This window comes from Neolamprologus multifasciatus, chromosome 4 (genome assembly GCF_963576455.1).
Source record: "Neolamprologus multifasciatus chromosome 4, fNeoMul1.2, whole genome shotgun sequence".
NCBI classification, from domain to species: Eukaryota; Metazoa; Chordata; class Actinopteri; order Cichliformes; family Cichlidae; genus Neolamprologus; species Neolamprologus multifasciatus.
Genome location: NC_140442.1, coordinates 7,635,849 through 7,663,346, shown reverse-complemented (window position 1 = coordinate 7,663,346; position 27,498 = coordinate 7,635,849). Strand labels below are relative to the sequence as shown.

At 38.8% G+C, this 27,498-nt stretch overlaps 1 protein-coding gene across 2 annotated transcripts; it reads right to left on the bottom strand.

The window, feature by feature from the left end:
- Positions 1-119: 119 nt before the first annotated feature.
- st8sia6 (ST8 alpha-N-acetyl-neuraminide alpha-2,8-sialyltransferase 6) lies at positions 120-27,498 on the bottom strand. 2 transcript variants are annotated; one of them, XM_085157437.1, is made up of 7 exons: positions 26,506-27,498; positions 22,090-22,164; positions 21,884-21,958; positions 18,280-18,424; positions 4,091-4,203; positions 3,915-4,007; positions 120-3,420 (listed from the first exon to the last, which is right to left on the bottom strand). In XM_085157437.1, the coding sequence occupies exons 1-7, from the start codon at positions 26,604-26,606 to the stop codon at positions 2,946-2,948; spliced, it is 1,077 nt and encodes a 358-aa protein (XP_085013563.1). In that variant the 5' UTR covers positions 26,607-27,498; the 3' UTR covers positions 120-2,945. The 2 variants fall into 2 exon arrangements, with proteins under 2 accessions (XP_085013563.1, XP_085013562.1); XM_085157436.1 differs by lacking the exons at positions 120-3,420; positions 3,915-4,007; positions 4,091-4,203 and adding exons at positions 15,390-16,976; positions 17,055-17,147; positions 17,231-17,343 and having other exon boundaries at positions 26,506-27,283.

Below are 27,498 nucleotides of genomic sequence, written 5' to 3'. Positions count from 1 at the left end.
ATTTTATTTATTTTCTGCTGTGTTTTACACATAATTTATTTATTTTTAAAATAAATAAATTATGTGCTGGAATGTGCAGAAAATAAGTTTAAATTTTAAACTAATTTATTCAAGTCAGAATGTTGCATATAATTACATTTTTGCTTGATGCATAAAGTTAAAAGATTAAAACTAACAAAACAAGTTTTAAAAAGAGACTTTTCCATTTGATTACATTTTGTATGATGGATTATGCAGAAAAAGTAGAATTGGGCTGAAAGATCTATCACTTTATCACCCATTCAGGTTGTAAATCGTGTTTTTAAAAAGTAACTAAGTAACTAAGTAACTAAGTAATTAATTACTTTTGAAAATAAGTAATCAGTAAAGTAACGGGACTACTTTTTTGGGGAAGTAATCAGTAATTAGTTACTGATTACTTTTTTCAAGTAACTTGACCAACACTGATCATAATACTTTTTCTGTCAGTTTAGACAAGAGAATCCCACCACAGCCTTCTTACATGCTTTGCGTGATATTTATTAGCCTGAATGTAAATTTCCCTCCCATATTGTGCTTTTCATTAAAAAAAAATATATTCACACTCACATTCAAAAACATTCAAAAAATGTTTTAATTTAACACACCAAGAATGACCAAGTTTTGTAATTTTTACATTATATTACCAAAAATATTTCCTCACCAACATAAATAATTAAATCCAGGCCTTTGCCCCTTCCAGGAAAACAGTACTTGTCTGTCCACACTGTGCCAAGTCTCAGGTGGAAACATTTGGACATTTGAATTTGTTCTTCCCAAGGCCACACAAATGGTATCGCTTCTGTTCTCTCATCTGTCCCCAAGAACTAGTTGTCACCTGTTTTACAGTCACCCAAGTGAAGCCTGAGCACGCCTTGACTGTGCATCTGCAACATCTGGTCAAATGCAGCTGGCATTTTATGGAAATACTTATTAACTGGTCTGTCATCATAGTAGTGGTTAGTCAGAGTCATGCCCATTTGATGCTTTCAGTAATCTGCAGTACCAGTAGAGGTAGATGTTTTATGAAATCATGGGAAAGCTTTTAAAGAGACATCATTATGAGGGTTCATAAACTCACTAATCTTGATTACTGGAATAATGGTTTGACTACAATAAGATAGTCAGATCAACAAACATACTGATTCACTGCCAGTATGTCAAGACGAATATTCACACCTACTGTAAGGAGATAGTAGTCAGTACTTGTTAGAGACAATGTCATATTTATCACAGTTTTAGACGCATTCTTCGGAGGCCGCCAGCTCGAAGCCGACCGGGGGGTCGAGGCACGATGTGCCGGGAAAGCGGTGTTCCTCCCAGCTGTAGTAGGTCTCGACCTCCCGTTAGCTTCGAGATGGTGGGTGTCAGATCTCCGAAAACGTCGGAGCACTTTTGCAAATATGTGATGTCTTGTAAACCGAGCAGATATTTGACGTTTACACAACTACATTCACGCCTCAAAATATCGTAAAAGTTTATTTTGTGACCCAGAAAGAGTAATATTACAACTAAGTAGCTGCCGCCATTGTTGGAATTAAACTTTTGCGAAATCCCGAGTTAGTTTTGCGAGATCTCGCAAAAGTCCGTCTTAATTTTTTTTTCTCCCATGTCCCCTGCGGGGCTCCGTAGTTTGTAACATTAATAAACAACATATATAGATTTGCCAACATCTTCTTCCCTCGGCTGCTTGCTTTAGGGGTTGCCACACTGGATCATCTGCTTTTAGCATGCAGCTCCTGTACACAGGGCTCGAAGCAAAGACTAAAACAAAGCAAAGCTAAAAACAAACAAACAAAAAACAAAACAAAAAACCCTTTCCACCTTAGATATGTAACTACATCAAAGCAAAACAACCAAGAGTTTCAGTATTATTATTGCTCTTTTCAGTTTTGATTTATATATTTTTCTAATACTCTAGTTTTAAACATGTTTTTAAACAAGGAAAATGAACTACACCTTTTTAAATCACTGTCATAATTATTCCACAAGTTAACTCCTCTAACAGAAACACATCTCTGCTTTATGTTTGTCCTTATCTTGTTTTTTTTAAAGAAACCTGTTCCCCTTAAGTCACATTGACTCTCTCTGACTTTAAACAGCTTCTGAGTATTGCGCCAAAGCAAGTTATTTTGTGCTTTATACATTATCTGTGCCATTTTATATTCAACTAAATCATAAAATTTCAGGGTATTCAAATTAATAAAAAGGACCAATAAAAAGATAAATGGACACAAACCATGGCCTTTGCCTGCATCATATGTAGAAATAATGTGTAATTTGTACTTGTGCACTGAATCTATACAGAGACTATGGTGTAGCTTATGAAAGCGGCCAGCAAAGCTCTCTATTCAAGTTCATCCATTCCCTTGCAGTCAATTTAGAAAATGGCAGCAGTAAAAGAAGTAGCTGGAAATGCCTAGGAAATGACAGTACTGATCGAGCCAATCACTGTCATTGTAGACTGCATCCACTCAGTGTTTAATTTAATTTCAATGGAGGTGCAGGCTCAGTTACTGAATTACGGCATTGGGTTTCAGGGAGGTTTGAAGTTATGCTGTACATTACCTGTGGTGCAGCATGAATCTCACTTAAAATCAGACAAATGTGGTATTTGTGTGATATGATTTTTGCACTTTTATCAGGCACTATACATTTATCTTCTGCTGGTACCAAAGTACTTTTCATGGTTACATTTTTTAAGATATTGTCAAAATAGTCCTTATATTAGAGTTTTGTTTTCTAAAAATCAAGAGAATGCAATTGAGGTATTTCAGAATACAGGGTGAGAGATATTTGTAATAAAGCACTAAAATGTACAGAGCAATGGCCTTATGAAGGCAAAAAGTTACTGGATTCATCCTGAGGCTATAGAGAAGGCATTTGACTCTGTACTTTGCTTCTGTGCTGTTGTCTATCCCTGGGAACTATTTTTTATCTGATTTACAGTCTCCCAGGTGAAGCCTGAGTACCCCTTCAGTGTGCAGCCGCAACAAGCGTTCAAACTCAGCCGGCATTGAGTGAAAAAACGTAGCCGGTACATCATCATAGTAGTGGTTAGTCAGGGTATAGAGGCCATATGGGTGATTACTAAAGGGCCAGAATCCATACAGATGCACATTTTCACACAATTCCAGGGCCATGCTAACCATAATGAATCCAGTGCTGAGCCGCCTTTCTTTCAGGCCTTCAGATCTCCAGAATTGATCCAGACTGTCAAGGTACTGAGGGTTGAAGAAAACAGGTCGAATAGGGCTTTTAAAGTCCTCTATTGTATATGCAGCCCGCTGACACATAGCAGTATTCCTGTGAAAGGAGAAGGCAGGAAGGAGCAGCAGAGAGTTGCCGTACTTGTGCAGATACTCCACAAATGGAAGGCGATGTCCAGTCAGCGCACCATACCTGTGCAAAAGAAACAGCTGACTTTGAGCAACAACACATACATAATGTGAGGTGACAAGTAGGGATAGGAATCGAGAGCTGGTTCTCTAAAAGAACTAGTTCCCAGTGTTTTCCTATCAGTCACGTTTGTTGTACTTGTCATCAGCTGTTTTAAGTTCATGTGCCAGAGGAGAAAAAATAGCGGTGTGGCCTACAGTGTAGATTTGGACATTTAATTATTTTTTATTTAATTATTTTTGTTTTTATTGGGAAATACCTCAAACATATACAAAATTTTAACAACAGCATGCAATTAAGTTGCAGAATGTAATGTCTTTGACATGCTGCTTAGCGGTGATGGTGACTCAATGCGAAAACAATGAGAACCCAATGAGCCTCAATAAGAGAGTTGATAAGAAATCAAATTGGAAAGTGATTCTGATAATAGAATCAGAATCGTTAAATTCTTATCAGTTCCCTTCCCTAGTGACAAGGATTTAATTTTTTTTGCTCACTTATGGAAAATGATGCTTGGGTTTGCTGTCACAAGGCTAGTTTTGCTGCCAACATCTTTCTCATATCCATTTTCCAAAGGAGGTAAGTTGCACCTGAACAAACAAAAAAGTAGACACAGAAATGGTTACGTGGAATTTCCACTCTGGATTTGGTCTACATTGGACACTTTTCTCACCTGATAACAAAGTCAGCAGAATCAATCATTTTTCCACAGCCACTGTCAAACAGGATCCAACCATTCCCAACAACCGAACAAGTGTCCCATTGTTTATTTGAGAAAGGATTCTCCTGGAATAGACAGCGAAAGATAAGGCATTATGAAAACACATTTACATTGTTGCTGATTTCACATGTTGAATGAAAAAGGATTTTAAAAAGACATTTTATTCTAGTTTTATAGTCTGATGCTTTTTATGCTTGCTATTGCTAATGATAGGTCTGTCGTTTTTATAGATTACAACCATGGGAATATTATATCCAAAAGAACAATGATCACAAAAGTGTATATAAATATAGTCATAATTATTAGAAATGATTAAAAAAATGACAAAAAACTTTGTTTATTGTGTGGGGTTTTTTCTCTTTTGGAAAAAGAATCACACACAAAAGTAAATAGAGCTGAAACAGACTATATAAATACAGCGTCTTATAAATGCAATAGCTCCTCTAATGGACAGTGTATCAATTGGGATATGCTCCGATATTAGGCATCTCCAAATAAGATCATATTTAAGCTGTTTGGCCTTTTTAGCAGAGATGCAAAACGCTCCAGGCTTTTAATAACAATTTTGCTTAAATATGTTAACGGTACAGATTTTCAGTCAGTTTCTCTCTTGTATGGCTCTGCAGACCGGTCAAGTTTGAGGCTTGAGGCAGACCAGACTACCAAACGTGTATAATTATATGTGTATAATCACAAATGATGAATTATATTTGAGTTTCTTTCTGTGCAGCTATAAATTGATACAGAAAATGGTTCATCATAAAAATGTATGTTGTCATTGAGCCTGTACAATGTTGCTTTTCAGTTTCATAACCATTTTGATTTTGAGGTTGAAAAAATTTCAATGCTAGATGTCAGTAAATTGAAGATTGCAGTCACTTCAATTCTGTTTTCTTATCCCTCCTAGTTTGAGTGCATAATCCTTGCTATAACGGCTGCTATACAACAAACATGTTTTAGTCAGCCAAGTGATATCACAAACATTGAAATCAGCCTGCATCCCATAATTTTCAGGTGGCATATTTCTTCTGCTGTTTGTGTAAAAATCTATGTATATTTTAACCTATTTGAATAATATATAAACACTTAATAAATCAGGAAATACAAAACATATAGAGTCAAGTAAATATTTTGCAGCACTTTATATTTTTACCCCCCCAAGTCTTCTAAAAATTTCTAGCCACTGTTCATCTGTAGTGAGTATACTCAGATAGCAAAATGACTCTGGACCAGATGTGCCCCTGAGTTTTTCCCTATTGTGTAGTTTATCAGATCACTGTTTACCTTAACCATCAATGTCAAAGGAGCATTTACTTTGGAAGAGGCTATAAAATTTGCAAAAGGAGTTCAAGACAAGTGAATGAGTCAATGAAGCTTGCTTCTGCAGATGTCAGTGAATGACAGCGACAACAACAAAGACGGCAGGCACAAATTTAAATGCCTCTCTATGACACGCAAACACCTACAGTTTCCCCAAAACATCTCTGTTTTCATTTAATTAAAATTTTAAAAGTTTAAAGCCAACCAAGCTTTAATGTCATCTAGGAAAGTTAAGAGAGGTTTTATGGCGATGCCATCCTTCTGCTTTAGTGGCAAATAAAGTTGTCAGTCATCAGCATAACAATGAAAAGCAATTCCATAACTGCTAAGGATGGAACCCAGAGGCAATAAATATAATAAAAACAGCAGTGGCCCTAAAAACGAGCCCTGTGGGACGCCGCACGACAGAAAAGCAGAAGATGATTCAGAACCGAGAAGGCTGACAGGGAAAGTTCTATTGCCAAATAAGACTGAAACCAATTAAGTGCAGTGCCACCGATACCCACTACATCATTTATTCGAGAAATTTGAATATTGTGGTCTACTGTGTCAAAGGCAGCAGTTAATTCAAGCAAGACCAGAACATTGTGGTTACCAGAATCAAATGCCAGTAGGATGTCATTAAAAACCCTTAATAATGCAGATTCTGTGCTATGTATTTAGTTATAAATACTATATATACTATATATTGATTGATTAATTGATTGATATACCATATACACATGCAAAACCCAAGAAAATCAAATGACTATTGACTATTAAATGACTATTAAAATCTGTAACATAATATATTGTTTGGAGTTTAGTGTGTTACTGTTACTATTTTTTACCATTTCTTTTTGGAGCAACTGTAACCCACATAACTTCTTTAGGGATTAATAAAGTATTCTGATTCTGATTCTGATTGTTTCAGGATGACCTGCCATTATCCAATCACACATCTGCTTACCTGTATCTTTTGCTCGTTTCTCCTTCTCTTCTTTTCTATTTTTTTCTAAACTGAGCACCTGATGGCTTTGAACTTTTCTTGTCCATCTTCCATTTGTTTTCATTTTGCACTCCAGTATGAACACCCATCTCTCAACCCGAGGATCACCACAACATAACCTAACAGACCTACACCTTAGTTCTGTTAGGAGTTGGTGGGGTTTCTCTGGTGTGGTGTCACGGGGTCTGCTTCTGTTTTCAGCTCAGGTAGGCGGGGTGGTGTGTCAGGGGATGGTGACACACCGGCGGTGCATCAGACGTCATTTGATGGAGCGTTACTTAGGAGCAGCGCGACTGACGTTTGGTGTCGGAGTATTGCCACCTCCTCGAGTGGTAACGTGTTTAATTCTCCGCGGTGTGCATTACGGCCAACCTATGTCTTCGATTTTGTTTGCTTACCTGTTGTCCTGTATCCTCAGCCGGATCCATCACCCGCTTACCTGTCAGCTGTTTGTGAAGTCGCATTTCCGGGATCACTACGGAGATCATTTACAGCGTTTCTCCCACATCCCGAGAATCCCCGCCCAAGCCCGTACAGACAGTGTGACAAGTGAGCTCTCCAACTCTCCCCATGTTTATTGCTGTTTCTTACCGGTGGTTTGGCATCTCCCTCTAAAGTTTCGTTTTTCTTTTTCTTATAGATCCACCCTGCGTGCGCGGGTAACCCCTTTCCCTCTGAATACGTGTCAGCCTCCTCCCCTGGTTTCCCTCTGTTTGTCCCTCTGTATAGTTTCATCCCGTGTAAATAACTTTGACACCACAAATAAAGAGCACTCCCTGCATTTTCTGCGCTTCTGTGTGTTCTGCCATAGAGTCCGTTCACTCAGCATAACAAGTTCACAGATTCACTTAGGGTGCATTTCTGAGATTTCACACAACCCAGGATTCAAATCATGAATACATAATTGGCTTGGATTTACAACATTATAAATGAAATGTGCTCTATTTGGAAGCAGCCGGCCCTTTCGACGGGTTGTGTGTGAGACTTTAAATCAGCGGTCTCCGACCTTTTTTGCGCCACGGACCGGTTTATGCCCGACAATATTTTTCACGGACCGGCCTTTAATGTGTCGCGGATAAATACAACAAAATAAAACTAGTACTGGTACCGAAAAAAAGAAGATTTATTCATAACACACGTGAAAAGACCCAGGAAAACCGAGTTAACGATCAAAACGATAACAAAATAACGCTGAAAACCGATAAAAACCCTGGAAACTATACATTTCACACCTGAGCCTCAACTCTCGCGGCCCGGTACCAAACGGGTTGGGGGACCGCTGCTTTAAATCATCAAACTGTAAATGTTAAATTGTTATTGATCCCTTTACCTCTAATCCTAAAGCATATATTTATTTTCTTACTCTTCTTATATATATTGTTTGTTTACTTGCACTGCTGTAACTGGAGCCTCGTCGTCTCGTCTCTCTATATACTGGATTGTATGTAGCGGAGATGACAATGAAGTTTACTTTGACTTCGGCAGCGAGCAGGCGCACCGAGGGCTCTCGCGCTCACTTTTCGCGTATAGAATTTCGAAAAAACATCAGTGCAAATTATAAGTCTGTATTATAATGTCTGGTGTTTTCGTGTTTGTTGTTTTGTTTTTATTTTGTTTTATTTTGCGAGTTGGTTATTAGCTGCTGCTCCAGCCGGTCAGTGAATCCCCCGCCGCCCCGCCCTCTCCTCCCTGCGCCGCAAGCAGCAGGCGCACCTCGCAAACGAAGGGCGCCCGTAGGGGAGACCGGGGATAGTTGTAACATTTTTCACATTTCTGTCTGTAAATTGGAGCTCTTTTAAGGTAGTGGATTCAAAATGTAATGCAAAGTATTTACATGTCTCGGCTATTAAATAGTGCAGCTATTTTCTCTGCAGCACAATTACCCATTGCATGATATGGTCTTAAACACAAAGAGTGAAATGTTACAATTAACCCCATAGTCTGGGTTAGTTGTAACATATCCTGGGGTGAAATGTAACACAATGAAAAAAGGGTACTGACAAAACATTACCATGTAATCTTTGTTTATTCAACACATGAATGCACTTAGAGCCATTTATGTAGCTATGTGTGTGTGTGACAGAATGCAGAAATCTAGCTTTTGAATATATGTCAACCCCCCAAAAAAGACAAATTATGGAATTTTCTGCAACTGAATATTTCATTAATTTTGGTTGGTCTTCCTTGAGTTTGGCCTCATTGGCTCAGTGGGCATTATAACCTACAACTCTTGCACCAATTTTGAACATAACAATGAAGCAGAAAAAATGTAGTTGTTCACCAGCATCGCAATTCCATTACTTTTTATTATGGCTTACCTTGGTGTGGTTTGTAAAGTGCTTCAGAAAGATGAGGAAATCTGTTTCTTGCACCCATCCTGATTTATTTCCACTACCAATACTTCCTACTGGTCCATCTCTGACACAGTGGTCTGCATAATGTATGTGTGGGAACACAAACAGTGGAGGAATTGTGTTGCCAATGGCATTAACCGCATATACAAAAGCGACCAGTGAACCTCTCTCTGCTGATGTCTTTGCCCCAACTTGTTTAATATAAGTTAAAGTAATAGTGTGGTAAGTATTAACATCTGCATTATTGTTACAACTGACCCAGACTGTTGCTGTTACAACTGACCCAGACTCCTATAGCCATGAACTAGCTAACATTACAGCCAACGGCTAAAACATTAGCACTAAAGACCTACACAGAATATATCCCCATAGACATACAAATAACATAATTTAAGTTTGATGAGTTTAACTGCAAAGCAGATAATGCTATTAGAAATTGAAATAAAGTAGAAAAACTTACTTTTTGGCATACAAATTACTTTTTTTCATGTTAAATTGTCTGTGTTTGACAAAATGTGCTGATTTTTCACATGTGATAGCAGAACTGAATTGGGCATGCACAGGATGAGTCACATCATTTGAAACTTAGCCCTGATTGGAGAAATTGGAAGTGTTACAACTGACCCACGTTACAACTATCCCCGGTCTCCCCTACTCCCCGCAAATGGGCGATAGAAAACCGATCGGTGCGTATGCCATTCCCAATATGCGCTGGCTGACGTCGGGGGAGCATGAGTACGAGCATTTTTATTTATTTATTTTTGGCCGATGCCCGTGATGCCGCCCAATCAATCAGATGAACTCTTAATACCAACCAAACGCTTATGAACACATAAAAGCTTTCAGCTGGTGTTTCTCTAACTAAGTAACGAACAGCTGGAAAAATGAGAGAAGTGGGAAGTGATGATTCTCTGTTGCTCTCTGTTGCCAATGTTAGCAGAATTAAATTCTTGCAGTGATTAGATTAATACTGGCAAAGCACTTTTTTCAAAATTAACTTAAAAAAAGCATGCCTTTAAAAACACATCTGATGATGTATTAATATTTTAAACTTGTATTTAATCTTATATTTTACTTAAAACTACATTATACAAGCGTTTCACATATCAGTACATGCAAGTGTCCACTTTGTGGCAGCATTTCTTCATCACTATGTTGTCACTGCTGCATATATATTGTACCTGCACATTGTTACTGCTCTTTTGAAACAGATGCCTCCCAAAACAATTATTTTTAATCAACTATTTGCTCAAATTGCCTCAGATATTCTTGTGTATTATGCTTTTGCTCCCTACCAAGAACTAACGCCCCAGTTCTTGACTGTTGTTTATTTTTGTTAATTTTTATTCTGACAGCTTGGTTCTTCAAGCTGGATCTCAACATTTCCCTCACTCACCTCGGGAACATGACCGAGACCGTGCATAGGGGAGTCTGGGGCTCCACCCCAGTATTGTTTAGAAGTGCTGTTTCAGAATGTAGAGAGCGGGAGCTAGAGGCAACTGAAAGAGTGACGAGAATCATAAACCAGAAGAGCAACTAGAATTGGGAGCAAGTGGCCTGGGACCGCGAAAAGGAAACCTCACATGGAAAATAAGATAGGCCTGCTACTAGAATCCATGACTCTGACTTTTCTAGACTTTTCTAAGAGAGACTAGTCATTTAAAAGGGTGTGATCAAAGCCCAATGATCAAACACCACTGATCAAAGCCCACTGATCAATGGCCATGAGTACCATTCACAGAGAGTTGGGGAATGGCTGCAATCACAGCATTGTAAGATGGCGAAAGATGTACCCTTAGGCCCCCACCTCGATTCAGAGATTCATTCCCTTTTCACGTAAATAGCCTCCTTGACTCTGCGCTCAAACCAGCGTTCCTCTGGTTTGAGCGCTGGCCTGTAGGTGTAAATACACTGTGGACACCTAGCCTGACGAGTTAGCTCTTCTGTGTTGTGCCATCTGCTTCACCAGAGGTTATTTGGTTTCCCCGATCTATAAATCTTGGCAATCCTCCTGGCACTAAACAGCGTAAACTATGTTACTCTGTTTGTATCGGGTGACCCGATCCTTGGGGTGGAGCAGTTTTTGGTGCAGTGTGTTTTGGGGTGTAAAAGCCACAGAGACATGGCGTTTAGATAAAATGCATCTCAGCTGGTCCGATACTCCTGACACGTACGGGATCGCTAAGGGTTTTCCCTTAGGCAGCAGTTGTCCTTCTCCCCTGGATCAGCTGGAGCTTTCTTTTGGTGCCTTACCAGTTTTGACACATGTCCAGCTGGGATAACCACATTTACGAGGGGGCTTCTTGATGTGATGTTCTTCTGCTTCCCTGGCTGCTGTGGCTGTGGGGATGGTGTTCGCTCTGTGTTGTAGTGTCCTGATGACACCCAGTTTGTGCTCCAGTGGATGATGAAAGTCAAACCTTAAATATTTATCCGTATGCGTAGGTTTACGGTACACGTCAGCTTTTAAATGTATCCCTTTACTGATGGGAATCTTACAGTCTAAGAAGGCTAACCTGCCACTTTTCATATCCTCCCTGGTGAATTTGATCTGTTGGTCCACCGAGTTAATGTGATCTGTGAATTGTGGTCCGTCCTGGGATTTGCATATTGATGATCAAGAAACTGACCTCACAGTCACCTGCAGTCAGCTGAGACTGAAGAAGTCACTTGGATGAGTTGAAAACGCTACATCCAGACGAACAGAATCAATATTTTGGGATTTACTTACCTGGATGATTGAGCATGCATCAAGACATGTCATTTAAGGGAATGAAACACATGAAAAAAATGTTGAATAACAAAACTCTGATTTCCTCAAATTCTGTTCCACAGCAGGAATCAGGACCTTCAACAGAACGGGTGAAGCCAGGAGACTGGGTGTTCCTTAAAGTCATTAAGAGCAGTGAAAATAGTGGAGAGAAGAACCTGGATGTGTCTAAGCCATTGTAAGTCTGCCACACACGTCAACTACAAAGACAACAAATAAAGCTGAGGTAAAGCAACACTTTCAAATGCACTTTAAAACTATCTACGCAATGGAACCTGTACCTGTGCCCTAGTTTATCTGGTTATATCTTTTACTGTAGTTTTAGGCCTAAAGGCAAACACTTTGGCATCAGAAAGTAAACTTTCTCACAAATTCTATAAAAGAGACCTACCCACATTTGAATGGCACGTGTATATATATATAGACCCCATGGGGGTTCCAAGAGGACTCCCAGATGAGTTTAAAGCACATAACCAGATAGCTGCAGGGTTTTAATCCATATTCTGGTAGCTAACTATTATTAAAATGTTGATTGGATAAATTAACTGTATTACAAACAACAAAGATTCTTGAATTACTTTAGAGTTGCAAATAAGAGACTTTTGGAAGAGCAGAAAGATAATATACTTTAAAGGCATGTTGAAAGTCTTATCTTCAAAAATAATAAAAATAAATAGAAGCTTAGCAAGAGAAAGAACTCTTACTCTTCCCAAAGAGCCTGAAACAAGAAAAGTGGAGAAAATGAGGAGGAAAATCTTGTCCTAAAGGAAATCCTTGTTTTAAGGGGAAAAAAAGACAGCATTATTCCAAACTTATTAGACTATAGTGGGCGGGATGCAGATGTTGAATTCATCTATCACAGGGGTGGGGAACGCCAGGCCTCAAGGGCCAGTGTCCTGCAGGTTTTAGATGTGTCCTTGATCCAACACAGCTGATTTAAATGGATCAATGACCTCCTCAACATGTCTTGAAGTTTTCCAGAGGCCTTGTAGTGAACTACTCATTTGATTCAAGTGTGTTGACCCAGGGTGATATCTCGAACCTGCAGGACACAGGCCCTCGGGGCCTGGAGTTCCCCCACCCCGATCTATCAGAAAACCTCTGTGACAGGATGTCACATGTTGGATTTGATTCAATATTTGTAGGTTTCACATAAGACCAAACAAAGTCACAGTGTAGGATGATTTGTTTTCCACCTTCAGTAGCAGGTAATTCAATTGCACATCAGCAGATTCTGCTGATCGACGCCATGCAGGACACCACAACATGACACATCAACAGGAGACGAGCATTTTAATAACCTGATCATTATTAAGCGAATGAATTTAATGTTAAACAGACTTCCTTCATAACAATATCATGCACATCAGTTATATCCTTTTACAAAAATTGACATCATGGCATAATTTTACTGGCAGCTAACCCACGCTGGTTTTGTTTTCCAGAATTGTCAAGAGGATTTTAGCGTAACATACATATTCAGGTGGAAATCTAAAAAGAAAAATATAAATAAATAAAAAGGTCCCATTCCCAGAGTTAAAGATGACTATTGTACTTCAGGTTTATGTCTTCCAAAAATGAGCCAACATTCCCCTCTCTAAGCAATCTTGCCAAGAAACATCTGGAACTTATTACATCATCTGTACCTTCAGTTAGGATTTTCTCAAAGACAAAGTTAGTGAGCTAGAAAAGAAGTACAAGAAAACATTTATTTTCCATTAATAATTTGTACACTTGATTTTAAAAAGACACAAGTGCAATAACAGGGAAAATGTCCTGTTATCATATTATTGTTTCTGAACAAAAAAGTGGAGTGTGCCATGTGAGATTTAGAGCAACAAATACTTTGCTAGCAGTCTGTCTAATTAAATATCCAGGCGAAGTGTGTGGTTTCCCCTCATTACAGGCTACAACTTGGCATGCCAATGCACTCAGTACACTCTGACAGCGCCTCAGACAGCAGCACCATTACAGACTACGGGAACCTGGACACCAGTATCTCATAAGGGTGGAAGTACGATACTGTACAACAGAATACAATAAAACTTTCAAAATAAGATCCCACAGGTTTCAAAGTGTCCGTGATGGGGTTGAATTAGGATTGTGATTTCACGCATGAGGTGGGAAGTTGTATTTTCTAAAATATTTGACCAATAATAATTTAAGAAATCTGCTATCAGATCAATTTATTAGACATGCAGTTCTTTGAGGTAATCAAAAATGCACCTCTCTGAGAGAATCATACATTGTCATGGTCCCTCAGTCCTACCTGGCTGACATATCAGGGTTTGTTTTGCCTCTCTCTAGGCTTCCGTTTCTCTCTCCTCTCTTCTGTCTGTTATTGTTTGTTGTTGTCTGTGCTGTGAGGCAGTACTCATTCGTGTTCCTACCCTTGAGTCTACACACCTGAAGATAATCAACCCCCTCTGGCCTCTGATCTCATCATCAGCCATTACTTAAGGTAGTCATTCATTACTGGATTGTTGAACTACCTTGTTAGTTAAGCACTGGCTCCTAGCTTGTATTTTGCTCGTGTGTGTTTGCCTCAAAGGATCCGACATTGTCTTCTCCCTCTGCACAGACCTTCCCTGGCTTCCCCTTCCTGGAGTGTGGTGAGTGTGCCTATTTTGAGAGAGTATTGTACTGGAGAGACATTTGAATGTTTTCGGATGCAGTTTCGCCTTGGACCCCTGGAGACCCATTTTTCCACCTGCACTGTTATTTATAGCATATTCTGGTGTGAACGCTGTAAATAGAATGCACTAAACTTTAAAATCATAAAACATCAATTATCTGTCTGCATCACTAACAGCTTTAAGCATAAGAAAATTAAATTGTTGTGAACCCATGCTTTCATTTAGTGTGAAACATGTTTAACAACCATTTAGTAAATACAATAACTGAGGCCTTGATTATAAATTCCACAGTACTTTCCACGTCCGCAGGTCTGCTGGACTCTACTTGTGTCAGAGTGACTTAACTTCAGGAACAGCTATGAGGGTGTGTGCATGGCATCATGGGCCTGCCAGTTTTTTGTCACTAATTGCACATTCACCCCAGATGGCAAACTTCAGATAAGTATGAAAGGAACAGCTACTCAGCCATGGTGTCTCCAGCTCTCTGCACCAAGGTTTAAGTGACTAAGCTCCCTTAACCTTATAGTTAGAAGAGAAGGTTGTATGTTACTTTTCTCTGGTAGGGTGTCCCTAGGCAAATTAGACCATTTTCATTTCTTCCTATGTTTCATTGGCAACCTAAAGGCTGAATGCATAGCCATCTATCATGAAATCTTCTATCTATTAGGAAGTATCTCCAATGGTTTTAAGTCAAGTGTCTTAGTGCCCTAGTGGGAGTTCCACGCAGATATATTTTAAGAGCTCTATTATTTACCATTTATATAAAGAATAAATCTGTCATGTATATGTTTACACTATTTTATATGCCACTTGAGAGCTTTTTCTTTTATCTGGACATTGCAAAACTGTTGTCTTCTTTTGATATATTTCAAATCTACCAAGAAGAGGCCAAGAAATCTATCAAGAAATGGCATGCTCATCATTGCTACAGTAATTACAATCGCTGGTCATAGGACTTTCTAATATTAGCTGTGCTTCTTATTGGAATCTGTATTTAAAAACACAAAACAAGATTATAAAAATAATAAAAGGGAAACAATGCATATAAATATATGTATATATACACTAACCACAAAAATGCCCAAAAGACAGCAAGTTTTTAAGCACTTGAGATACTAAATCTTCCGACTGAGACATCCAGAGAAATCTTTCCCCACCTGGTTAGAGAAGTGAAAGGCACCACACTTTTTGATATTTATTTATTCATTTGAATTTCAATTTCCTTTTATAACATACTGTTAAAAACAAAATATACAAATGTTCACAATATGTTGCCGTTGCTACAACAAGAGATGTCAGGTGTGATAATTCACAGCTTTATAATGCAGTGTTATGCTAAGAAACCCTGCATAATACTCCACGTAACTTGGCATGCACCTCACAAAATATGTAACTACACATCAGCGCCGATGTGTAGTTACACCAGAGGATACCCAAAAAGGTCCAATGTCTCTTGTGGAAGCAAAAGAGGGACCTAAATGGCAGGAGGCATGTCATTTTAACATCGTGGCTTATTAGGGGCATTTCTGCATGACAAAAATCAATGCTAATGCTTTAAAAATACCAGCCTAAAAGGCAACATTCCCACCTACATCAGACACACCTAAATACTGTTACAAATATTGCATAAGAAATTGTTCTGAACAGAGGTTTTCACTCTCTAAGTGCAAATTTTACAATTACATTTTTACATTTACAATTAACAATGAGATAAAAAGAACTTACACAACTAACATTTTACCAATAAATGTATGTTGCCACTTTGTGGCAGTAAGTTTTTTATCACTGTCTGGTCACTGCAGTGACGAAGCATAACACACATTTGTGTGATTTTATCAGGCACTACACATTCATTACCAGCTGGTACTAAAATACAAAGTGGTTAATAGTTTAAAAAATGTCAAAATAGGCCTTACATTCAGTGTATTCGTTTTCTTTCTAAAAAGCTTTTCAGCACGAATGTCTTTATGTAATAGAGGTATTTCAGAATATAAGGTGAGATCAATCTTTCATAAGGCACTAGACTGAGAGCAACTGCCTTACAGAGGCATCAAACTACATTAAAATCATTTCAGACTCCAAATGGAACATTTGTTTAATAAATAGGGTTAAAGAGGCACTCATCAGTGCAAATGTCTTGGTTGCTGGAAGGTAAGGAAGGTGACTATGTGGCCATTTTCCATCTTTCCACTAACCAAAAATAATGTGTAAATTTTCTCTAACTTCATCCTGAGGCTATAGAAAAGGCACTTAATTCTGCACTTTGCTTCTGTGCTGTTGTCTATTTGGGAACTATTTTTTATCTGATTCACAGTCTCCCAGGTGAAGCCTGAGTACCCCTTCAGTGTGCAGCTGCAACAAGCGGTTAAATTCAGCTGGCATTGCGTGAAAACTCGCTTTAGCTGGTTTGTCATCATAGTAGTGGTTAGTCAGGGTATAGAGGCCATATGGGTGATTACTAAAGGGCCAGAATCCATACAGATGCACATTTTCACACAATTCCAGGGCCATGCTAACCATAATTAATCCAGTGCTGAGCCGCCTTTCTTTCAGGCCTTCAGAGCTCCAGAATTGAGCCAGACTGTCAAGGTACTGAGGGTTGAAGAAAACAGGTAAAATAGGGCTTTTAAAGTCCTCTATTGTATATGCAACTCGCTGACACACAGCAGTATTTATACCAAAGGAGAAGGCAGGAAGGAGCAGCAGAGAGTTGCCGTACTTGCGAAGACTCTCCACGAATGGAAGGCGGCGTCCCACCAGGGAGCCATACCTGTGCAAAAGAAGCAGCTGACTTTGAGCAACAACTCATAAGTAATGTGAGGTGACAGCAACTTTTTTTCTTGCTTACCTCTGTGTGAAGATGCTTGGGTTTGCTGTCACAAGGCTAGTTTTGCTGCCAACATCTTTCTCATATCCATTTTCCAAAGGAGGTAAGTTGCACCTGAACAAACAAAAAAGTAGACACAGGAATAATTATGTGGAATTTTCACTCTGAATTTGGTCTACATTGGACACTTTTCTCACCTGATAACAAAGTCAGCTGAATCAATCATTTTTCCACAGCTGCTCTCAGACAGGATCCCACCATTCCCAACTACTGAACAAGTGTCCCATTTCTTATTTGAGAAAGGATTCTCCTGGAATAGACAGTGACAAATAAGGCATTATAAAAAAAACATTTACATTGTTGCTGATGTCAAATGTTGAAGCAAAAAGGATTTATATATAATCTTTCCTCTTCAATTCACACATGTTTTCTGGCAATTTAAACTGATACTGAACTAAATCAGCATTTGTTGCTTTGTTGGTTGAGATGCTACTATATCACCTTAGCTTTTGTGGTTTGGTAGCTTACATATTTTTATATCTTTCATTCTGGATTTGACTTTATTTCTGAAACACTTCAAAACAACATAACAGCTGACCGAATTCCAGTAGAATCAGAGTAATTAAAATGTTTAAAAAAATAAGATAACAAGAACAGAAGAATAAATCAGTACAGGTACAAACAAAGAGCGAGAGGTTAAACACGGATAACAACTCACACTGGGATAAAAGCCAAGGAGAAAAGCTGTGTTCTTAAATGATTTTTAAAAACAGCAAGAGATGAAGCCTGCCTGGCAGCTCATTCCACATTTTAGGAGGCAAAACTGCAAAGGCTGTGCCTCCTCTGGATTTATAAAATGTCTACGGGACAATCAAAAGCATCTGGTTATCTGATGTAAGAGCATGTGAAGGCATGTAAAGGTGAAGCAGCTCAGACAAATAAGAAGGGGCTAGACCATTAAGACACTTAAAAAGAAATAAAAGAATTTGAAATGGATGAAATGACTGCATGTCTGTCATTACTATGCAGCTTTTCTGCTTCTCCTTTTATACTGGTGTATACTTTATACTTAGTTTGTATTTGGTTTGAGGGGGTGTAGCATTTCAGTTCCTGTTTGTAATACTTCTAAAAACATATTTTTAAAAGTGATGGTGCATTACTTACATATGGCTGTGTATGTATTTACATAAGCAACCCCCAGCCCCTCCCGCCTCACACACACACAAACAAAAACAAAAAACCCTACCTTTGTAAAAATGCTGAACAACTCTTTGTTCACCTGTAGAGTCCTCTTCTTTTCCCCATCATAAACGAGCTTCAACCCCACTGGAGTGTTATTCTTGGTAATGATGGCTTTGTCAAAGCCATTGCACTTAAGTCTCAGATTAGTTCTGGGGAACATAAAACATTTTGTTGACACAGGCTAGCTATTTACCAGACAAACTAGTTATTATTAACAGTTAATTAACTGGGAACAGAAATATTGCTTTTCTCAAAATACAAGCTATCTGGATTGTCATATAATTCCATATTATGCAGTAAATTAGAAGATTTTTTTAGGAAATAACATTAGTTTATTAAAAACATGACAATGGTGGGATCTCGAATAAAAATACATTTTGCATATTAGCCATGTGTCTGAAAGCCTGTGTGACATCTAAGAAAACTGTCAATATTTAAAGTTGATGCTTGTTTAATTTATACTAACAGACATTGCCGATCTAAATGAAACCACTGCTATCAGTCCCTTAACGTAATGCCAAGGAATACCATTTCTTTAATGCTTTTGATTCTCTTCATGTTCATTGATGTGTTCAGTGAAATAGTTCAGTGTGAGTAAATAGACAGAGAGAGATGAGACATCAGTACACCCACAGGGCAGGAGAGCAAACAACAGGTGAGCGAGGGGAGGAGCAAACATTGATCAATATAAAGTTAAACAGGAAAAGGTTAAAAATGAAATAAAAGAGCAGTGTATTACAACACAGTAGGGCTGCCACGATTAGTCGACTAGTCACAATTACGTCGACTATCAAAATCGTCGACGACTGATTTAATAGTCGACGCGTCGTTTGAAGCTTTGTAAGATCCCAAAAGACGCAGGAATAAGTAGTAGGATTTAAGAGTGTAATAACGGACTGAAACAGAAGATGGCAGCACTGCATGTACAAGGATGCCAGCTGCCGTTAAACCCCGAAGAAGAAGAAGCTGTGTCCCAGAATTCATAGCGCAGCCCAGCTCAGTTTCCAACAATGGCGGCAGCTAGTTAGTTTTAATATTACTCTTATTATTCTTTCTGGGTCACAAAATAAACGTTTAACATATTTTCAGGTGAGAATGTAACTGTATAAACCTCAAATATCTGCTCAGTTTATCAAGACACCACATATTTTCAAAAGCGCTCCGACGTTTTCAGAGACGTCTGTTACCCACTAGCTCGATAGCTAGCCGGGGGAAAGGCTCACTAGAGCCCGTGAGAACACCGGACTCCCGGCAAATCGTTTTCAAACCCACCGCCGTCTTTCGCTACTCAGGTTAAACATATATAAGTCACTTAGATAACTTCAAAATGTTATTGTTTGGCTTTTTTTAGTATTTTATTTGTTCCTGAGTAAATCGGTTTGGCTGAGATTAAAGTTATAGTTTTTACTAGAGATGGACCGATCCGATATTACGTATCGGTATCGGTCCGATACTGACCCAAATTACTGGATCGGATATCGGTGAGAAATAAAAAATGTAATCCGATCCATTAAATATCAAAAAAGCACCTCACAAAACTTGCGACACGGCGTAACTCGGCTCATAACCGTAGCACGTAGCAGCAGTATGCATCACGTGATAGAGCAGCTGTGTGTATTTGTAGCCTTGCTAGCAAACCAGCATTTCATCTCCGAGGAAGTTTTCCCAGAGAGAAGTAAAGCAAGTGTGTAAGTTCATCTCTGAATGTTCGTAAAGCGTTCCCACGTTAAGCTTAACAACCGAGATATGGAGCGACTGCCTCTCTCTCTCCCTTTCCTGCTGCTACTTCAATCGTGAAACTGCTTAATGATCAGCTGATCGGCTTTTCTGTCGCGAGTCCATCTCTCTTGTTTGTTTTTGGCCCACTTCGCACCAGAAAGAGGAAACCAGCGGCTGAACAACAGCAGCACGTTTAAGCTTGATATGCTGTTGTTAGAATTTATTTAATATTACTTTCTACACCAGGATCCTTTTCTAGCAGCTGACCGCTGGTAACTGTGCAGGGGCGGATCTAGCAAAGTGTAGCCAGGGGGGGCCGATAGGGCATGAACAGGCAAAAGGGGGCACAAAGACATACTTTTCTTTCTTATTCTCATTTAAAATGTCGAGCTTTTAATAAATAATTATCTGACTCTTACACCCAAAGTTTTAATCTGATGTAAAATATATAGAAGTCCATTACTGTATATAGTAACTGTTAAGTCTAATATAGTAAGCTATACTACTTTTTTCTTCGGGAAGATACCATCCGTGCAGTCTGCAATTCTGTTGAAGAAAGATGTTGAATCTATTTAATTATTCTTGAAAAATAATTTATTTTGTGCATTTTCCCCCCTGCATCAAATTAATTTTGATTACATCGATTAAGCATCATGAGGTGGAGGGTGGTTCCCTTTTTTTTTTTTTTTGCTGGGAGTTTGCAACCCTATTAGTATAGTACTCATACCAGAATAGGGAGGATGGAGCAGGTTTAAGTTTATTAGATTGATCAGTATTGCTGAACTATGAAATATTTTGGGCGCAGTGTATTTTTTACATACAGGTTTAACAGAATAGCTTTAGTGTTGTTATTTATTTAAACTTGAGTATAAACTTATACAAAATGCAGCAAGATATTAAAAAAACGTTTTATTGATTAAAAAACACTATATCGGATTCGTATCGGTATCGGCAGATATCCAAATTTATGATATCGGTATCGGTATCGGACATAAAAAAGTGGTATCGTGCCATCTCTAATTTTTACACAGCTGAATAAATGTCAAGCAGACAGCTGATTATCAGAAGTGTGAGATGCTGAAGAAAATACTCCGGTGTCCCGTTATATTTTAGATAGCAAGGAGTTTATTAAACTTCACCGAAACAATCTGAAAATTTCATTAAAATTTAATAAACCATCGTCTTGTCTTTATTTTTAGTTAGCACATACCTTAAACACTTCAAGCTGTAAGCTAATGATAGTTATATAAGAGCAGATGAATGCTGGTGCAATAAGTTGTACGTTTTACGTCCAATGGATGCATGATCTGATTAGTCGACTAATCGAAAAAATAATTGGTGACTAGTCGACTATCAAAATAATCGTTTGTGGCAGCCCTACAACACAGTTAGCTTTAGTAATCGTATTAAAAAAATCTTTCTTTCAGCTGTAGGTAACAAATACAACAACAACTCCTGTTAATGTTTTATGCAGCTCGAGCTAATAGAAAGCCTCAGTTATATAGTCTTAAAGAGATATTTACCCACATGGTAAATATCTCAAGTATTCTTTGTTGTGCCTACAGAGATATTATGCCAAAGTCATCGTCCCTCATTGCAGGGCTCCTTTGGTTTAAGCTACTGGCTCACTGACTCCTACATGAGGCTGATGACACCTGATACCTGATAGGCTGATACCTACATCAAATCTTTGCATAAAAAAAATCCTGTTATCGATACACTATTTGAATATATTATGGTAGGGATCATATCGGTGACTTTAATTGTATTTCATTTTTAATTAAAAATTTACTCGAGCAGACACACACACTCCAATTTAGTAAAAAGTTTTACTTTGATTTGTAATTTCTATAGAAAAAAATTGAAAGTGTTTGCAAATTGGTTCTTACCTGAATTTTAGGTAATTCTCCTCCTGCTTCTTCCAGGTCTGATTGTAACGCTCTTGTACCTTGCTAATGATTTCCCTGTGACACACACAAACACACAGTCAACAGAATCATATCTGCACAGCTGACTTTGCACAGCTCATTTTTGACGATGGCATAAACAAAGAGGTTTCTCAGGGAAATTCTGAGACTGTTATCTTTTCTCTCACTTGCAGCCTTTGCAAATTTCTGAGGGCTTTGCGGCATGTTTCTTTTGAGAAGCTGGTTGGTGAGGCTCCACATGTCTGCAAAAAAACACAAACAAACAATAAAAACAAAGAAAACTGGTCAGATTAAGGAAATCAGATCAGATCAGGAAAATGCAGTAAAAAGAGATGACATATTATAACAGCATTTCATTGTTGTTGTCAGTTGTTCACACATCCTGGGTGGAAAAGTGTGATGTAGAGTAACGTATTGTTCCAGTCAGTGTCAAGCACTGTACTTAAAACTTGCTTGTTGTCCTTTTTTTCCAGTTTGTGCAACTAAATAATTATAATACATAATATAATATAATTGTATTACATCATATCACAGCAACTGTTCCTACTTTTTACTCAACTAAACTGATCTGACAACTTTAGTAATTATTTACAAAGGACAGTTGGACTGAATGATATGTTATCCTGGCTCCTTCCAACCTGCATAAAGATTAAATAATCTTGCATGCAATTGGTGTTCATGACTTGAACACTTCTTCGTGCAAATGATAGCCTCAGTTTCCTGTTCCTAGCTGGCAGCAGTGACAGTGTGTGGTCACCTGCTGCTGTAGCCCACCTGCTTCAAGGTTCAACATGTTGTAAGGAGTCATTTTTGACCAAGACATGTCCTTCAATGCACATATTAAACAAATATGTAAATATGTAATATGCTTTCTTCCATTTGCACAACATCTCTAAAATTAGAAATATCCTGTCTCACAGTTACGCTGAAAAACTAGTTCATGCATCTATTACTTCCAGGCTGGACTATTGTAATTCATTATTACCAGGATGTCCTAAAACCTCCCTGAAAAGACTTCAGTTAATCCAAAATGCTACAGCAAGAGTTACTGACAGGAACTAGAAAGAGAGAGCATATTTCTCCTATATTGACTTCCCTTCATTAGCTCCCTGTTAAATCCAGAATTGAATTCAAAATCTTGCTCCTCACATACAAGGTCTTAAATAATCAGGCCCCATCTTATCTTAATGACATTGTACTACCATATCACCCTATTAGAGTAATGTTAAATGGTAAATGGACTGGTTCTTATATAGCGCTTTTCTACTCTTTCTGAGCACTCAAAGCGCTGTACACAACATGTACATTCACCCATTCACACCCATTCGCACAAGCACATTTCTCTAAGTGCTTTCTAAGGTAACATTCACACACACATTCATACTCCGATGGATGCATCGGAGAGCAATTTGGGGTTAGTATCTTGCCCAAGGATATTTGGCATGCAGACTGGGGAAGCCAGGGATCGAACCACCAACCTTCCGATCAGTAGATGACCTGCTCTACCACCTGAGCTACAGCCACCCCACTTTGAGCACTTTGTTCTCGCACTGCAGGCTTACTTGTTGTTCCTAGATTATTTAAAAGTAGAATGGGAGACAGAGCCTCCAGTTTGGAGACAGACACAATCTCTACTTTCAAGATTAGGCTTAAAACTTTCCTTTTTGCTAAAGCATATAGTTAGGGCTGGACCAGGTGACCCTGAATCCTCCCTTAGTTATGCTGCAATAGGCATAAGCTGCTGGGGGATTCCCGTGATGCATTGAGTTTTTCCTTTTCAGTCACCTTTTTCACTCACTATGTGTTAACAGACCTCTCTGCATTGAATCGTACTTGTTATTAATCTCTGTCTCTCTTCCACAGCATGTCTTTATCCTGTTTTCCTTATCTCAACCCAATCCTGGTTCTGCCGGAGGTTTCTTCCTGTTAAAAGGGAGTTTTTCCTTCCCACTGTCCCCAAAGTGCTTGCTCCTAGGGGGTCATATGATTGTTGGGTTTTTCTCTGTATGTATTATTGTAGGGTCTACCTTAAAATATAAAGCGCCTTGAGGCGAGTGTTGTTGTGATTTGGCGCTATAAATAAATAAAATAAAATAAAATTTAATTTAATTTAATCTTCAGTGTACCCTTTCAAATAAAGCTGTCTATAGCAAATACTTCAGCTTCAACACCTCTTTTCAGAAGATAGTTCTGCTTCTTCTGCTTTTTTCAGCAGATAATTTCCACTACACAACATTCACACTGCATTCTCGCAGGAAATGCAACTTTTTCTAGTTTTTACTATTACTGTTGTTGTTGTTGTTATTAAATAATGATAAAAAATAAACATTTTATTGCTATTAATAGTAGCTATGAGATATTATATCAAGACTTATGTTTGGATAGGGTTTAAAATATTTAGTTTAATGAATCAAAACTAATTCAGTCGTACCTAAGTGGTAAAACAGAATATACACAATAATGCAACAGCCATCATATACAGCACACCATATAAGCTGTCAATCTTTGACAGGGGTGCGTTGGTCTTTGTATTTCGCAAAGTCTGTCCTGCTTAAGCTCAATGTATGTCTCAGTCCGGGGGTTACGACTGCTGCAGAAGGATCGAACTAGAGTGAAACGAATTAAACTGAGCAATGAATACAAAACTGTATGAATTAGTGTAACTTACAGTTAAAGTGTATCAGCAGAATTCAGCTAAAGGGCCACAGTAACTTTCCTGGGCGAGCCTGGACTCCCGAGGCCCTTAACCCTTACGCTGACTCACTCAACAGCCTAATATCTAAATGTAGCTTAAATACAAGAATTTTATCATGTCTTTTTCAACACTTAACACCTTTTCGTTTTCATATTTCAAAAGGTTATTACATTTTCATATTTCAGATTTGAGGTATATTTCTTCAGCTCCAAAAAGGCTGAATATATTATTTAAATATCTAGGCTGCAGGTCCATATGTCCCCAAACCTTGACCCTAAGACGCTGGCAGTCGCATTTTTATCAGAAAACATCATAACAGAAATACTGAAAAAGTCCTTTACTTTTGACACTTTAACTTCACTTTAAGGAAATGTACTTAAGTGTGCCTATGTGCCTATGGCACACTTATTACTATTTGGCAGATTTATTATTGTTATTATTATTATTATTATTATTATTACACCTAAAATTTTGATCACGCCCCACAGCTTTGAGACAACACCCAAATTTGTCATACCGTTTCATGCGGCTCAATAGGGAATGGTGTGCTATGGGAAAGGGCCTGAAAAAAGGTCCCAACCCAGGCCACTTTGAAGGTCCACCGCTCGGCCATACTTTGTCATAGAAACATCATTTAAACTTCTACAGGTCACAAGACTTTGGACTTTTATTGACCAAATCCATGTTGTGAGTGTGGAGAATAATTTGAAAAAAAGGTCTTTCTCTTCCTTTCCCACCCAAACCGTTTGCCCTACATGTATAATTTATACATCAAAACGTAGCTATCGTTGTCTACTTTCATCCAGTGTCTTCCTCACTGAGATCATATTTACGGTTTTCTCACAAATGCCATCAAAGCGCAGCCTCCTCCCTCTCTGTCCCCATAGATGGCCATTCTAAACCTGCTCTCAATTTTCGGTTCAAATTTAACATCAGAGCGTGTCTTTACACTGTCACCACGTCAGTATAATACACTCTACAGGCATGTAAATTTAATATGTTGTAGTCTGGAAGTTCCTACCACTCACAGTGAAAGAATCTTTGTGACCGGACCTACAGTTTTCTCTTGGGAACAATTTGTTTCAGAGTTTAATTCCTGTTTGCCGTTCTCTGTGTTTGACCCCAAATGCAATGTGTGTGTGTGTGTCCCAGTCCCTCCTGCCACTCACACGAGTTACTATAGCAACCAGCCTTAACAGCTATGAACTGATGACTGTTTAAAAGTCAACAGTTTTTTCCTCCAACCACATACATCCTGTATTCTGACAACTACCTTTGTGAATATGAGCTCGAAACATACTCTGACCAGTAAAATTAAGTTCAAAACCGTCCTACCATTGTGAATGTAACCTACAAGCATACTTTAACAGCTACAATTAAGTGGCTAATCGGCCTACCTTTATGAATATGAGCTAGAAGCACACTTTAACAGCAAAAATTAAGTGGCAAATCACCCTATCTTTGTTAATAAGCGCTAGAAACACACTCTGACGGGTACAATTAAGTGCCAAGCCATGCTACTTTTGTGAATGTGATCTACAAGCATACTTTAACCGGTAAAAATGAAGTGGCTAACTGTCCTGGCTTTATGAATATGAGCTACAAGCATACTCTGATGGCCAAAAGTGGCAAGCCGTCATACCTACTTAAATTTATGCTGGAATTACTCTGTGACAGAAGAAATGTGCATAAACTACTTACGGTAGGACGTTTTGCCAAAGTAGAATGGTTTATCAGAACACCGGCATAGGCACAATTAAAATTTCTTCAGTAATGTTCGCTTTCTAGTTTCACATTGTTGTTGCTACTTTTATAAGGTGAGCACAATCGTTCTTCCACAGCCTCTTTAGTTTTTGCTCTCTAGGCACAAATGTAGTTATGCACTCACTTGCCGTCCGACTTGTACCAGATGAGAGTGGTCATCAGGCTCCCCAGACAGACGAGAGTGATCATGAGAGACAAGAAAGACTTCGAGAGCTGTCCCCTCATACCTCTCCCCTCCTGTTAGTCTTTCCCTTTAAAGGCCCACCTTTGTCTCTCACTTCCTCCTTGTCCTGCTTTTACCTTGCACAACACGCGCTTGTTTTATCTACCCTGTCCCGTTGCCTATGCTCTCATATTTCCAAACTGCACTGCTACGAAGTACTTCACAAGCACACACGCCGGCTCAGTGAAGGCTGTTAATCTTTTTCCTCATGCCTGTCTGCTGTTTTACACACTCATCACTCCCGCCTCCCTCGCTCACTCTCTTCCTGTCTCATTTGCCTCTGTGGTTCAAATCCCTCCTCGATAAATTAAGCACCAGAAATGCAGTCATTTCTGTCTGTCTAGCGTGATTTATTTTCCGCCAGACTGGTTGAGACAAGTTTGAGCCCCAGTGCGCACTTCTGTTACTCTTGTTTCCTCTCGTTACACTTGGTGGCAGTCAGCCGAGATGAAACCGATAGAACGTTCCTCCACATCCCTCTTAAATCCTCGCCACTTCTGCTTTGCTCGTCCGTCTTCTTTATGTTGTCGCGCACCTTTTTTGTCATTTGCTCACACGAGGAAAGTCCGCCATTTCTTCTCAACTACAGCTCTTTAGCCCCATTCTCTCGGGCTTCTGTGTGTACTTTCCCCTCCCTCTGCCCACATTGGCTAAACCCCTCTCCCCTCTGCACTAAAAGCACGTAGTAACATGAGTGCCCTGTACTGAATTAGCTCACAGTTGTCTCTTGACTCGACTGGTTCGTGTGTGTGTGAGTGTGTGTGTGTGTGTGATAAGAAACACGTTCAAAATCAATGAGAGTCAGTCATAGGCAGGAGCCTATGATCGCCCCTCCAATCAGAGGGGCTCTTAAAACCTACCAAACTCTTATTAACGCACACAAAAGCTTCTTTG

What these genes read in the sequence shown, in the direction of transcription:
- st8sia6 (XM_085157436.1), bottom strand. Translation starts at nt 26,606, where the DNA reads ATGAGGGGACAGCTCTCGAAGTCTTTCTTGTCTCTCATGATCACTCTC. An exon ending in TGGTACAAGTCGGACGGCAA is followed by an intron (nt 22,165 to 26,505) that starts GTGAGTGCATAA and finishes GTTTTTTTGCAG; the next exon opens with ACATGTGGAGCCTCACCAAC. An exon ending in TGTTCAGCATTTTTACAAAG is followed by an intron (nt 17,344 to 18,279) that starts GTAGGGTTTTTT and finishes TGTCTATTCCAG; the next exon opens with GAGAATCCTTTCTCAAATAA.